This window comes from Corvus kubaryi, unplaced genomic scaffold (genome assembly GCF_017639235.1).
Source record: "Corvus kubaryi isolate FWS band 111438036 unplaced genomic scaffold, C.kubaryi_AGA036_p1.0 37357, whole genome shotgun sequence".
NCBI classification, from domain to species: domain Eukaryota; kingdom Metazoa; phylum Chordata; class Aves; order Passeriformes; family Corvidae; genus Corvus; species Corvus kubaryi.
Genome location: NW_024581117.1, coordinates 15,219,461 through 15,234,741, shown reverse-complemented (window position 1 = coordinate 15,234,741; position 15,281 = coordinate 15,219,461). Strand labels below are relative to the sequence as shown.

At 38.9% G+C, this 15,281-nt stretch overlaps 1 protein-coding gene across 4 annotated transcripts in view; it reads left to right on the top strand.

Annotated features, from left to right (window-relative positions):
* CTNNA3 (catenin alpha 3) overlaps positions 1 to 15,281 on the top strand; it is a 432,189-nt gene that overhangs the window by 355,641 nt on the left and 61,267 nt on the right. For all 4 annotated transcript variants that reach the window (XM_042033401.1, XM_042033400.1, XM_042033398.1 and 1 more), the window contains 2 exons: positions 6,703 to 6,795; positions 14,203 to 14,384. In XM_042033401.1, coding sequence (XP_041889335.1) covers positions 6,703 to 6,795; positions 14,203 to 14,384 — 275 coding nt within the window. The remainder of the gene's footprint in view (positions 1 to 6,702; positions 6,796 to 14,202; positions 14,385 to 15,281) is intronic.

Sequence of the window (15,281 nt, the reverse complement as noted above, 5' to 3'; positions counted from 1 at the left end):
GAAACAGAATACATTTTAGATAGCTGAAGAACAAATCACTTGTATTAAAACCTACTGTTCTATTCTTGTTAATTATTGGTTTTCTGACTTTAAAATGGAAGCTTCTAAGCCATACGGTGATTTTTCCTACTTAATGAACATCAGCAAAGACTATGCTTTGCATGAAATTGTATATCAGTTGTCATGTTCTCATGAAAGAAGGGACTTGTGTTTAAATAGAGGTGTGTGATTGTAATACCTATGTTTGATCATTTTTTTTTTCTTAGGGATTTGAAATTCTTTTTTAAAAGCTGCACCCAAAAAAGTGTCTCCTTGCAATAAAATAACTGGAGAAAAGTCAAGAATCTTCCAGGTTCTCGAGTGAGTCCTCAGGTCCCTGAATGTAGGATTTGTACCCCTGAAATCTTAGCTGCTGTTCTGGTCATGCTGTTGGTTTTATAAAACTGTTACCTTGTTTATAAATCTTACCCTGCTCATATCTTAGGACTCTTATAGCTGCAATACTATTACTAGTTGGGATTTTCAGGTGGCTCTCAAGTTTTCCCCAACTTCTTAAAGATGTGTTCAGAGCTTTTGTGCAGCATAACTAGGTCAGTATTTCCAGGAGTAAATCTGTTTGAATTGCTGTAAGCATTACGTGAGAGTGACATACATACAAAGTACTGTCAGGGAAAGGAAAGAGGAAGCAATGAAAACAGGGCTGAAATGCACATTTGCAGCACAAAAAATGTAGCTTAGGACAGAAAACAGGTGCTAAAACTCTCTGTGCCAATTTACTTAGCTGTGCCAACTTCATGTTTTTTCTTTAAAAGGATTTTCAGAGGGCAGGACTCAGAATTTTCACTTCAAACTTTTCAAGTACGCTTCTCAGCTCCTATCTTCCCTATCTCCTGGTTGGTCATTGAGAAGATTGTATCTTAATGTATGCCCAGTGAGACCTGGAAGCACAGGAATTGTCACATGGAGCCAGGCTATTGATCTGTTTCTAATGGTGATTAACCTTAACTTTTTTGGTCTTAATCTCCTGGAGCAGAACAGTGTAAGTTGACTGAGCAAACAAAACCTCCAAGCATCCAGTAACAACAAGGCAACTTTTGCCCCGTACTGTGAGTTCACAGCATTTCTTAGTTTTAAAACCTCTGCTCTGTTCCCTATAACATCTTTTATTATTGAAAATAGTTTCATCTTTCAGTGTTAAAGGTCATCACTTATTCTCATAATTAAATACTTTGTTCTTTACCACAGTTTATATTCTCACTGATCTTAACTGGAATTACAACTTTAATATATAAAAAGTATTTTGCAAAATTTTCTGTTAGTGACAGCAAATATTATTACCTACACTTGAAAATGAAAATGTGTATGGGCTATGGCTGGATAATGATTTTACTGTTGTTTGATGACAAATTCCTTGCCAGTGCTTGGCGACAAGCACTGCTATCAAAGACAGAATTCTGATCTCTGGCTCAATTAATCATTTGTTGTTTTTCTGTTAACAATATCCCAAATAATGTGGTGTGCAAAAGATGTCATTTCTAAGGGAACTGCCAAGAACAGATTTCAAGAATAGATATGTGATTGTTTTTAACAGAGGGGATGGTATTTACCATAGCATTGAAATGTCACAATATTGACAGATTAAGAACATAGTTTTTTAATTTGACCTTTATAATGTGGGGTTTATTGTTCTCAACACTCAGTTGCTTTTAGCAAAAACATGAAAAGTATTTTAAGTGACTAGATAGCAACAATTACATGAGGCTCTTACTAAACTAGCCAGAAAAAATAAAAAGTGCTTGCAATTTCTTGTTCTCTTTCTAGTGCATCAAAAGTCTTGCTCTGGCAGTGTGTCATCTGGCAGAATTAAGTGGTGTTGTGACTAATACACAAAAATATCACTCAGTAGCTAAATTTTTGCAAAGCATGATATTTTTGCATTTGTGACACGTGTACCATGGTTTGTTACACTGAGTGACATGCGGCCTGACAGGATGAAATGTTCAGAGTCTGGGCGTTAAACAAATGTCCACAGTAGAATAGATAATCTCTGTAAACCCATTGTGTGCTCACTGAAAGACATAATAGACAAACTCTGATCCTCCTGGAGTGCACACAAGCATTTCTGCTGTTGCTGTGGGATTTACATAGCAAAAAATAACTGCATTTGCAGTAGTAAAATAAAGACATCACTCATCAGCTTAGCTCCTGTTAAGGTGTTAGTCTGCTTTGCATTGTAGTATTGGTCTGTGAAAAAGAATGACTGATGGGGCTGTTGAAGCCAAGATAAGATAAAGCATAAGAGCATATAATGACACTCTAAAGGTCAGCATTTAATTGAATGTTAGATAAGAGGAGATGGCTTCCTTTCACACCATGATGCCTCTTTGTCCATTTACGTTGTATATCTTGAGATTTTAGATCTGGCTCTGCATTATGTTCTAGCAGCTGAGACCCTTTATTGGCAGGATTGATGGTTCCATGGGTTGGATGTGACCCTTAAAAGCAAATGATATAGATAAAGTTCTTTGGATAATCACCTTTGAGGAGGGTTTGCATAAAAAACTGTGTTGCAGAAGATGCTGTGAAACCTAGTCAAACAAATTGTTCTACAAAGCTTGGAGTACAAATCAGATAAACTAAAAAGCCCATTTGCAACCAGTTTAGAAAAACTGGCAGATATTTAAAGACTAGGGCCAGACCTTGGTTTTATTAATTATTCTCTTTAAAAGCCTTGTAGAAAAGCAAATTAAAAGGTTTGTCATCAGAGAGTGGTTTTCATTTCAGAGATGAAAAGGTAATTCATATCCTGAAATCACCCAGGTGCAGTAGTAATGACTTGCTGTTGTGGCTTGAAGTTGAGTACCAGGAAGGTGTCAAATTCATCAGTATTAGACTTTGCTGTAAATACGACTTTGAGTCCTCAGCCTGAGTCTTCAGTAACAAACCCACTAAGAATGCAGATTTATTACAATCATTGAAATGTGAAAAGGAGTACATGCTACTTGTGTAGCTTGTCAGCCACAGTAATGGAATTACAGCCTGGAATGTATGTGTAGGGAATGTACTTGAATGCGTTTTTGTCAGGATCAACAGAGGCTCTTCACAAAGGACTGGAATCTCTTGGAGCCCTGAGCCAGGGGCAGGGGCAGCTGTCCTGTGCCCCCTTGTGCATCGCTCTTGCTGCCAGCTGCTCCATCAGCTTGTTTGTAGTGCAGGCTTCATCTTGGAATGAATTTCTCCCCTCCTCCAGCGCTTCTAGGGGAGGCTACCCAAGAGTTCTGCTCCTGGGGCCCCTGGAAACCTTCCAGTTTTTTTCTGTTCAAATTTGCTTCTAACCTCTGTTTACCACTATGTTACACATGAGTCTGTAGGTTGCTGCTGACTGGAGTCTTGTGCTTCATTTTACCCCTCAGCATTCTTCCTTATATTTACTCAAAATTCCATACTTCATATGTTTTAGAGTGAATTTGCCACTTGTGTCTCGGATTCATCCTGTCACTGACTACAGTACTTGAATCTCTTCCTCTTCTGTCACTTGCTGTTGATAAGACTCCTGTTAGAAGTCTTAAACAATACTCTCAGCTTCCTTCAGTGCTTCTCACTCCAGTCCTCCAGCTGTGCTGTTCTGCCTGTGCAAAATTTCTGTTTATTGATGACAGGACACCATTTTGTGTTGCAAGCCCTCGTGTTCATACCAGTTTAACCCTGCAGTCATCAAACATTCCTTTTGAATGTGTCGGCCTGTGGAATATTCATATAAGCAGATATGTGTGTGTATCAGGTTTTTAATAAATAGTGGATTATGACAGCAACATGAAAAAATCAGATTTTGCGTTGAATTACATAAAACAGCTTCCAAGGAAAGAAAACAGTTGAGTAACTACTTCTGGTGTTCCCATTATTATGGTAGGGAGTTTTTACAGTTTTTGGTGTTGTGTCTGAAAATGGCTATAGTTTATGGTTTGTGATTTAAGCTTTGATAAATCAACAACTTCTCTCTGCTTGAAATGTTGTCCTTAGTCTTTAGTAACTGGATAGGTTTGGTTTGTTTTTCTGAGTTCTGTGGTACCAACAATTCAAAATGTGGCAAATCTGGGCATAGGAGAGAATGACGTGGGAAGAGCTCAATGGGAGTGCACTCCTCTGGCTGGGAAAGTGGGCTTTCTGCAGGAAACTTCTCACCCCAGCCACAAACAGTTTTTACTAACCTGAAAAGGCCATAGGCAATTTAAAACCAAAAAGATTTCTGACAACATTTAGCTTGTGAGGCGTTCGGGTGAGCAGCACTTGGACCCTGAGTCCATGTTCTGTGTATGATAAAGAACTGGAGAGGGAATCCCTATGCCAGTGCAGCTGGAATGAGATCTCTGCTCTATGATTTGCAGTTTGTAAAGTGCCAGATCAGATTAATACAAGGCTGACTTTGTCTTCGGAAATCTTACCTGAGACTGCCATTGAGAGGTGTCTTATCCTGCTGTCCGTTTGCTGACTTCTTTGCTTGCCAAGGTTTCCATGCTGAAGCTGGTAATATTTACATAGCTTGACTTCACAGAAAAATAGTGTCAGTGAAATTCTACAAAATTCTCTTGGTGGCCCTAAAAAAACCATTTTGTAAATACATAGAGTTCGTTGTGGGGTAATAATGGTATAAAGCTCTTAAACACATTACCTGAAATTCACCTATGTATAATGTGACTGTCTTTAAGTTATTAACCATTCTGCGCTGTCACAACATTTTGAATTCCATGCTTTATAGAAGAAAGAAACCCTATACTGGAAATGTGGGATTCTCAAGTATCTGTTAACCCTGGAAAAAAAGGTGCTCTGCTGCCGTGAATCCAGCTTTATGATCATTGGGGGAGAAAATTCCAAGCTAATTTTATAAAAACCTAAGAATTGCAATGTGGTTTTTAAAATTTTATTAATAACACAAGTATAGTTTAAAAGAAAAATTATTTCTTTTTCTGTAAAACTTAATTGAGGCTCTTACATACCTGAGGGAGTCAGTGTAATCCTGAGAAGCTGCAGTTACTCTGTTTTAATATCCTTTCTGTTATTGGTCCTCTAATAAGAGTATCCCTAAGTGTTTCAATTGAAGTGAGTTTGTGATAGTTTTTTTTTATTGACGGGATACCCATTGCCACCAAATTCTCATTTTTCTTTCACATTGCAGCTTTTCCCAACAACTTTTGTATGGTAACAGCCTTTGGCTACTGTGGAATTCTTACTGGGTCTAATTTCAGACTTAAAACTGAGACTTCATCACAATGTTTATCTTTGCCTGAAAATAGGTTGTTCCTTTTTCCCACTTCAGCAGTGTAGCATTATGCTTCTCTTTGTCCCAAAAATTGATTGCCTGTTTTCTTGAGGAAGTTTAGGTGTATTTATCACCCCCAGCATGCTGTTTCTGCCAACTTGTGCACCAACATTGAGTTATTTCTTGCAGTGTTCTCATAGAAATGATGATTTTCTGCAGTGAGTGAAATTGTCTTTGTGCTGCTGAAGCAATGGAGTGCTATTTGAACCTTGTTTCAAGGCTGATGTTGAGCTCTGTGGTTTATATACCACCCTCTGACCACAGAGGTTCTTTCCCAAAGGATAGGAATGCACACAGGTGGATTTATTCAGGTTAATGCAGTGCCATTACCATGCTATGGACCCAGAAATAAAATGACAGAACCCTGCAGTTTCTCTCTCAACAGGTCTTCTTTGTATATGCCTTGACAGTAACAACATGAAGGTGAGAACACAGCAATTCTGGATTAAAAACATTGTATTTGACTTGATTGAAACTTGGGTAAAAGTAATGACTGGGTTTCTTTCTGCCTGTCTTTCACTGAGGTTTTCTGATAGTCCTGGTGTTGTCATGTTTTTCTTGGAATGTCAGGCTTTTGGGGGACTCAGAACATCAGGATTTCCCTCTAATTGGAGCTCTAGACGTCAAGGTGGTGGTAGATCTGTCACTAGTTTTGTAGAGCTTGGTTCTATATATTTTTGGTTCTTAAAAATGTGAATTTACTTGATAAAGGAGAATTTCCTGAGTGCCCTACTGCATTGGTAGAACCAATATTTTTTAAGTGGTTCATAATCCCAAAAATTTTGTGTGCTTCATTCATTGTGTAGTGTTTTGCTGATAGAATAAACTTGCTTTTAATGTTTTATTTAGTGTCTTTTATAAAGTCATGGTCATTGTGCTTTTTTTACTATGTTATTTATGATAAAATTCAGAACTTCTGCATGAAACCCCTTTTCTTTTAATAATATTTTGATAAAAGGGAAGCAGTAAATGAATCTGAAGACCTGGATTGCTTAGAAAATCTCTTGTCATAAATGAAACAGAATCACAGAATCAACTGGCAGTTGATGTGACTAGAAGGAACAGACAGTGGCATATGAAATAATGCCATGTATAAAAATAGCAAATTAGGGACACTTATTTTTTCTGGTAGTGCAGGAACTTGTACTGCTTAATAGAACTAGTAAGCGACACATTCAAAATCCATTTTTGTCATGTGAAGGTTTCTTGTTAGACGCCTTTGCTAGCAGCAGCAACACCAATTTAAACACAGAGTTGAGTAACGGCTCAAACGGGACTGGGTGATGTTTGTCAGACCCTATCTTAGACCAAGTACAATGTGTTTGACATGAGTTCCTAAGTTACCCCCTCTGACAGAGAATAACCCTCTCCTGCCTTTTCCACAGACGCCCGAGGAGCTGGAAGATGTGTCTGACCTCGAGGACGAGCACGATGCGCGCAGCCGTACCAGTGTTCAGACCGAAGGGAAGACGGACCGGGTATGTGTTACTGCGGGCATGGGGAAAGCACTGTGATCGGGGGAATGCTGCTGTGTTCTGTTCCTATGAAGTCACTTCACAGCTGAAGTTCTCTTACTGGCAAAACAGAAGTAGTAGCTTGTAGGTATTTACTATCAAAATGTAATAAAAGATCCACTAAAGCCTTCAAAGATCACATTTTCATGTATGGTCTTGTACTTCTCAGCTAAACCAGAGTACTACTTTAAAGGGAATGCTTTTCTTTGAAAAGAAAACCATAAATAAGACATACTTCAGAGGGCACAGAGTGAGAAGTACTTGCTGAAGACAGCGGTAGGTAGGGAGCTGGCTGTCAGCAAACGGAGGCGTGGGTTGGTGCTGTGGGGAGGTGTCTCTGGGATGTGCTTCTCCTTGTGAGGTGGAAGGGACTGTTACACATGGACTGTGGTTAATACAGCTAAAAACCCACAGGACTTTAACATTATAGTACAGACATTTCTTTTTTTCTTTTTACATTTCTCCCTAAAATAATAGTTACTGTACTGTAAATATTCCTTTTTGTGGGAGCTTGATAGAGGTCATGGCTTAAAGCCTGATTCTATAGTTCAGAAACAATTTTCCTAGATTTCAGGTCCTTCTGTAGGAGCCGTAAATGGCACATTACCCCCAAAAGCAATAGAAAATTATAGCTGTGACTAAATTATATATGTATGCACTCAGCCTAAATCAACATATTGACAGACACCTGCACGTACTTTTTTTTTTTTAAAAGATGTCTTAACAAATCTATTTGCTACTGCAGCAGGAAACAAGAACAGTGATTTAAGGCCTCTTTGTTTGGAGTGCTATTTGATATTGATATTTGAAGATTTATACCCAGAACCTGTTAAGCAATATGAGGAATCTGAGCAGGGAAGATATATGTTAGGGTTTAGGGAGTGTGTGGTTTTGTGTGGTGCAGCAGCTTTATGTGCTGTTGGGAGGCTGTTGTGTGCAATGTTGACACCAGGAATGCCTGTGTTCCAGAAGTGCTTTGGCAGGATTGCAGAGCAACACTTTTTCCTCCTTGAGTTCTTTCTCTTGGGCATTTCAGCTATAATAATTCAGTTTTATTTATACATATCTGGCTCCATATTTGTTCTGCATAGCAGCACTCTTGATTCCTCTTGCTTTGTCAAGAGTGTTGTAATTTCTTCGATGTCTCATCTCTCACTGCTCCAACGGGGAACTGGTGCCTTTTTTCTTTCTGTTTTTATCACAACATATAAAACCAGATGTGATATGTGTATGCCACTTGTTACAAAGGCTACATCTTAACTAGCAAATCCTGTTTCCCTTATGTATGAAAAAGTCATGTATTATTAATCACACCTTCAGAAGCTATCTCCATAAAGAGAGAGGAGAGGTTAGTGGTGAGATAGTAGGACTGAGATTTGACCTTGTATTTATCTTCCTGACTCATCTTGAAAATGCTACTTCGTTGATCTTTTCCCTCAGATAATTTCATATTTCTGAGATGAATATGGTAGTGCCTGTGGCACCATCCCATGCTGGGGGATACAGGTCAGCTTGGGCAATGTGCTGTGAGATCTCTGGGTATTGAAACTGGATAAAAATACTGATTATTATTTTGTAGGGTGATTTTGTATCCTTGAAGAGGTTCCTTCCTTAGGATAAAAGGAACTATAAAAACAGGTGTACTGCTTGTGGATCCAAGGACTAATGCAGTTTCTCCTAGCTGGAAGTTAGCTCTTCCTCTGGTGGTTGTGTGTAATTTGTGTAGTCACCTCTGCAGGCTTATTACACACCAATTTATGCCATCACGATCAGTGTAATTCCACTGAGGGAGGTAGTGGCTTGTTATCCTAGGGTTCTGTGTTGAAGAGAAGGGCAAGTAAGATTTTGCCCAGTTCATTTTCAACTTAGAAGACAATGTACATGTTAATGATCAGGACAAATGATTTTAAGTGTTTGAAGTTACTAAATTAGTGATGAGAACACCTTCATTTAATTTCAGAGTTGCTGCTGCAGATTAAGGTTATCATATTGGGGGAGAGGCAAAATGTTTTACCTCATAACATAATCCACTTAGGGGTGGTAAGAGCAGAACTCTTTCAGGCAGCCACACACCCACATTTTTTTGTCTCAGAGTTCTGCAGACAGTTTTGTGAATGCATTGACAAAAATGTCTGATATGAGGATGATTTTTTAGAGTTTTGGTGCACACTGTGTTTGTGCAACAATTCAGGGCTGATAAAAAGTTGACTCAATGTGTTGTGTGAATTAGAAAATCCTGTCTAAGTTATTTCATTGTTTTATTTGTATTGCATTTGAAATACAGTGATCAATTATATTGCTCTAAAAATCTACTAAATTCTAAGAAGAGAGACTGGATAAAATAGCAAAGACCAAGAAGAACTGTTGATACTTGCATAAAAAGTAGTTAGAAGGGAAGTTAGGTTTGCCATCAAATTAATTAGAAATTCTTATCCAGGTAACAAATACTTAAATATCTAAGTTGCTACATTAAATGAAATGCTGGCATACATTATCAGGACGCAAGTGCTATTTTGCTAATAAAAACCCCAATTTTAGGATATTTTGTTAGTTTAATTTTTATCAAAGCCCTACACAAGCATGGAATACTGATGATAAGAATTTAAGAGTAATGAAAATAGTTACTGTAATTTTGAGTAGGTTCTATGAATAGTAATTGTGACACTTGATACATAGCAAAAGATTCCCTGTCAGGAGTCATGCTATATCAAAAGCGTTTAATTTTCTTGCCAATTTTTAACCCAATTTCCATAAAGGGAAGAGATTAAGTTACAGAAACGCTCAAGGTTGTAGCAGTATATTATGTACTTCTACAAAGTAGAGCTGGAAAGAACCCCAAGAACTCAGCTAATCCAGCCATTTGGGCTCAGAGAGAATAAATGTACTTCTTCTTGACATGCATATATATGAACTGCTCTCTCTACTTAGCTCATTACTGGAATTGATGGTTTATTGGAAAGTTTTTGTCTTTATACCTCATATGTTGCAATTAACATGTTAGCACTCATCTTCAATGAACACAGAGAATGTGAAGCTTCCTTTCTGCACGTATAATTTTTTGTATGTACTTGTACATCCTTTCTCTATGGCCTCTCTCTTTCGGAAGCTCCAGGTTGAATAACACCAGTAACCTTAATTTACTCTTCAAGGTAGTGTTTTTGGTATGTCCTTTTAGTCTCTCTTTCTCTCCTCTGGGTGCTCTGCAGTTGATAATGGGTTCTTGACTTTTGTGTCCAGATTATTTATATTGCAAAATGTGTGAAGCCACCTGTGATCTCAACAGCACAAGTGTGAGGTTTGCACCATTTCCTGCTGTGTGCGTAGTTCAGAAGGAGTTTTGTATGAGGTTTGCCTTTCTGCCAAGAGCACAACCTTTTATCACCTGTAAATGCCCGCCCATACAACTCCCCATGACTGGTTCTGTCTCAGTTCTGTGTGTGTGCGCTGGTGTTTTTTCTTAGGGGCAAACCCTGTACTTGTCTCAGCTGCAATACACCCTCTGATGTTTTCAGATCAGTTCTCAAGATCACTTTGAGTTGCAAACCAGGCCTCTTTCACTGCAAGTGTGTGATGTGTTACTCTTGGTTATGTGGAAATACTAATTCTGGGGTCAGGGCAGCTACATTCACAACTTTTCCTGATAGATCCCTTGGCTTGGCGTGTGTTCTTGATAAGTGCTCTATGAGCACTTTTCTAACCAATATCACATCCACCTAGTGGAGATTACATCTAGACCTTATTTCTCCGGGTTACTTATAAGGATGACATGAGAGCCAGTGGCAAAGCTCTGGTGAAGCCCAGACTTAGGGCATTGTTGCTTTTTCAGCTATAGGCCTATGGCCCCAGGACAAAGAGAAATTACATTTAATATGACACTGTTGCATCATCTAAGCCAACCTTTTTAGTAAAGGCTCATGCAAAAATGGCATTAAACAGTTTGTTTACTATCTCCCAATAGTTTTACCTCTTTATCTGGTTTATCCAATTATATTGTATCTAAAAATACAGCAGAACTGTCATGGCAGAACAAATGAGGCACTCTCTGGACTTGTTTAAGGAATGCTGCACTTCAGCAGGCTTGCTGCAATTCTTGAAACTGGGAGAAGGCAGCTGGTGACAGCAGGTAATAAAATATCAAAAGAAATGCAGCTGTTCCTCTCTGTCAGTATCTCACACCCACACAGTTCATCTCTGGGGGTGTATATTCACTTTGCAGGGAATGCCGAATATCCAACATTCTCTCTGTGACCTCTTTATCCAAATTCAAAATGTTATTCCCTCAGTAGGGAAAATAGTAGTAAAAGGTGGTGAACACATCTTACTCATTTTAACAGGATCCCTTTCGGCTCAGTGGTGTCTTCATGAATGCACTTTAAAACATGTTGGCAATCAAACAGAATCTCAGACTCATTGGGTGATTTGGCTTGGAAGGGAGCTTAAAGATCATCTAGTTCCACAGCAGGGATGCCCCTCACCAGGTCAGGTTGCTCAGGGCTCAGATCACATGTGTATTTTATGACAGTGGTCTGCAAAGTTTTTTCAAGAAATAAACAGGTAAAGGTCACAATTGGAGCTGTTGTGAAGCAGCTTGATTGAAATATATTACTGTCTTTGAGTGATTTGCAAGGGTCCTGTTCATTTTCACCAAATGTTCAGCTGACTGCAGCAGGAGAGCAGGAACAGACCAGAGGGCTTCTTGTGGCTGCTGAGGCTGGGGGGAATGAAAACCTCAGCTCTCAAGACAAAGCAGGGACACAAATCGGTTCTTTTGGGATCTCTGCTGTTACCTTAAAACTATGGTATGTGAAGAGCAGGTTATTTTGTGTTCTTGCTTGTAAAAGCTCTGAGAAGTTTTTCATCTGCTTGATTGGGAAACTGGAGTTTGTTTCTTTGTAACCTACGAAATTGCAGAAAAACAGAGTTTTCCTCTTTTCTTGTCTGTGCTTACATGACATGTTGCAGCCTACAAAGTTGGAAGTGTTAAATAGTTTTCAAGGGAGATTCTTTGATCTTGATTGAATGTATTGTGCTGCTTTCTGTTGCCTTTCTTTCCTTCCTGGTCCCTGTAAGTAGTAAGAATGGTGGTGGTATGGATCTGGCCTTTGGTTTTAGGAGTCAGGAAAGAAAAAATGTCTGTCAGTCCGAGATTCAAAGAGCATAATCATAAGTTTATATGACAGTCAAATCCCTGGAGTGCAGCCAGAGACAAAGGTAGGCAAAAGGCTAGTTCTTAGGGTTGGGATGTCACTGGCAAGCAGTGTACCAGGGAGAAAAGGAGTCAAAATCTTCACCAGTTAGTTATCCCCCATCTGTCCTTACATGGCCTTAAAAGTTCAGTTCTTTTCAGAGAACTGACTGAAACGTGGAAAGGTAATGAAAAGAAACACCAGTCTCACAGGGTAAGTCAGGTTGCAAACGGGGCAGTTCAAATAACATAACTCCAGTGTTGGAGACTCCAGCTCCCAGGGACCAACAGCCTTCTGAAAAGTTAACTCAGGGAAATTTAAGAAAAAAATCTATACTTTTTTTTTTAATAGAAGGAAGAAAATATCAGAAATATAACTTCTCCTCTCACCTAGTCCTAACTGTTATCTGCTACTGCAGTAATAACATTTTGTCTTAGAAGTAGTGAAAAAATAATTTTCTCCTGGTGGACAAAATAAGCCTGCACTCAAGTAATCGTCATTCAGTTTAGATCTTTATTTCACAGTTACTGTTATGTTGCCTATTTCAATACCAAGTTAAATCTATGCTTAAAAGGCTGTGTATACAATTGCTTTATTTTGTTGCTGTACATGGTTTTATAGCAGTTTGAGGGAAAGGAGAGAAAAGACTAAGTCAGAATTACAGTTTCCTCTGCCCACTATTCCAGTGGATAATGTGTCTCATTCCACCTGAAGCTCATTATTGTTGGCAGATAGCAAGATGCTGTATGTCACAGTTCCCTCATTAAAATGTCATCTTTCTTGTGGTTTCCATATCCAGGCCTGTAATCTTGAACTCAAAACAGTATTGAAGCTGTGGGCTAGAAAATACCACAGACATCCACCCATCAGCAAACATGGATGAGATCATGAAAGTTCTCTGCCCTGTGTAGCCCAGCTCAGGGTTTTTTAACAACGTGGGAGAAGTAGCCTCAGAATAGTTGCACTTTCTAAAATTCTGTGGCTGTAGGGTAATTCTGACCACAGTAAGATGGTTCCTTCCACCCTTAACCATTCTGTGATTGTGTGTGATTCCGTGATTGCGTTTACAGGTACATGTTGGGAAACCTGTAATTTTCAGTAATTTGTGTAAGTGAGAACGTTAACCCTGTGACAGCAATTCTAGAGTAAATAAAATCTCTGAAAAGGCACAGCTTGAAACACATACACATTATGTATAAAACTGATCACCCATTTTATTAATTATAAACAATTCCGCCACAGCCTTACCTTTCCATTTTATTGGTGGTAGCTAATGTTTTCTAAACAAGAATGAGTCACAAAATATATATTGTTAAATTGCAGAGTACTGACTGTGTTAATAATTGCTGTGTGTAGATGTGAGTTCCTGGTGGTCTGAAGGGAAGCTGTGAGATAAGAACCACTGTGGCAACTGAGTCATCAGGCCCAATGGGGCGGGGCTCCTCTCTCCTGGGGTAGGAGGTATGAAGGGCCAGGCCAATGTAATATCCTCACCCCAGGCTGCTTCCTGCCCTGTTCTGACACAGGAGGGATGCCTGACCCTTGTCTGCAGCAGGCTGCTCATCTTGCTCATGAAGAGCATTGAGTAAAAACATTTCTCTCACCATGCTGCATTTTCAGGAGCTTTTGGTAATCTTATTCATATGGTGATTTCTGACATGTTCATCTATTCATCTTCTGCAAAGACAGAAGATGCATATTTGAGCAATTAAATCTTTTTCAGTTCTTCAAATGATAATACACAACCTTCTTAGAAGAGAGAACAAATATACCTGAGAGTTTCCGGACAATTAACCCCTTTAATTGCTTATTTTGGACCTCACTCAAAACTGCATTTTGTAACTTTTACATGTATCATACTTAAAACTATTTAGGCTCCTTAGCCATAAGAAATAGGAAAATGTATCAGTCATAAAGGCTCTTTGGAAGAATTTAATCTTCTTTTTCTCACTGTGTTAATATTAGTGGTTTCAGGAACACCCCTGTCCCCATTACACTGAGATTATTTATTTAGCCCAACCCAGTGACAACATACAAATTCTGAAATTTAGAAGTGCTCAAACTTGAACAGTTGGCTCAGGCCATAGTGTGTTTGAACTATGTATTTATTAATATACAGTGGTTTTGTTTAAAGAAAAAAGTACTCTGACATAGATATTTTACAAATCAAATCATTCTGTTTTAGGCCAAGATGACTCAACTGCCAGAGGCTGAAAAGGAAAAGATAGCTGAGCAAGTGGCTGACTTCAAAAAAGTCAAGAGTAAGCTTGATGCGGAGATTGAAATATGGGATGATACCAGCAATGACATAATTGTTCTGGCCAAGAAGATGTGTGTGATTATGATGGAGATGACTGACTTCACAAGGTAATTACGTAAAGAAAGGTTCTTCGATATTTATAAATGCTGGAGGCCATTGTCACACTGTTACACCAGCAAACAGAGTTTTTAATGTCAGCTCACAGCATCTCCACAAAATTGAGTGGATCAGCCAATGCAACATGTCAGGTAGGAGCAATGAACTGTTGGGGGATTTAACGTTTTGAACTATGCTTGTCCCTAATTTTTTTTCCTTTGTCCTCTTTTATTAATTTGCTGGTAGGGTTTTTGCAAATGTTTTAGCACTCCATTTCTGCTCTCAGTGAAAGGGAAAAAGTAACAAAATAATCTCCATTTTAAGCTGTAGATGTCTCATTTCTTGTTCTTTCTACTTGTATCAGACTGTGCTGTCAAGCATAAAACACACTGTACAGAGCCCACATGTGACAGTGCACATTCAGACTCGTACATATTTTATATCCCATTACTTGCTGTTGCTTTCATCAGAACTCTTGTGCTGCTAGATGTAGTTTTAAAGAATGAAGAGTACCACAGCAGATAGGCCTCAAAGCTGGTATTTCTTTCTGCTGCCACTATGTGTTTGATGATGCTCTTATAACAGGAAATAAGTTTAGGTGCAGGAGCTTTTTCTGTCGTTCTCTGAATTAAATGTTCTGTAAATCTCATCAAATTGATTATAACAAAGGAAGATATTGGTGGTGGTGTCTGTCCATCCTTTCCCCCTCCTGGTCTACGTTAGCAGTTAAAATAGTTGCTGACAGGTGAAGCCTTAAAACACAGCCACTCTTGCAAGACACATACTGCCTCATAAAATAAGTCCTTTCATGCAAGATACGAAGAACAGTCTCGGCCTTCTGGACAAACTCTTTGTGGGTGTCAGTGAGCAGGGTTGCATCAAGCTGAAGCAGCTGTGACAGAGCTGGG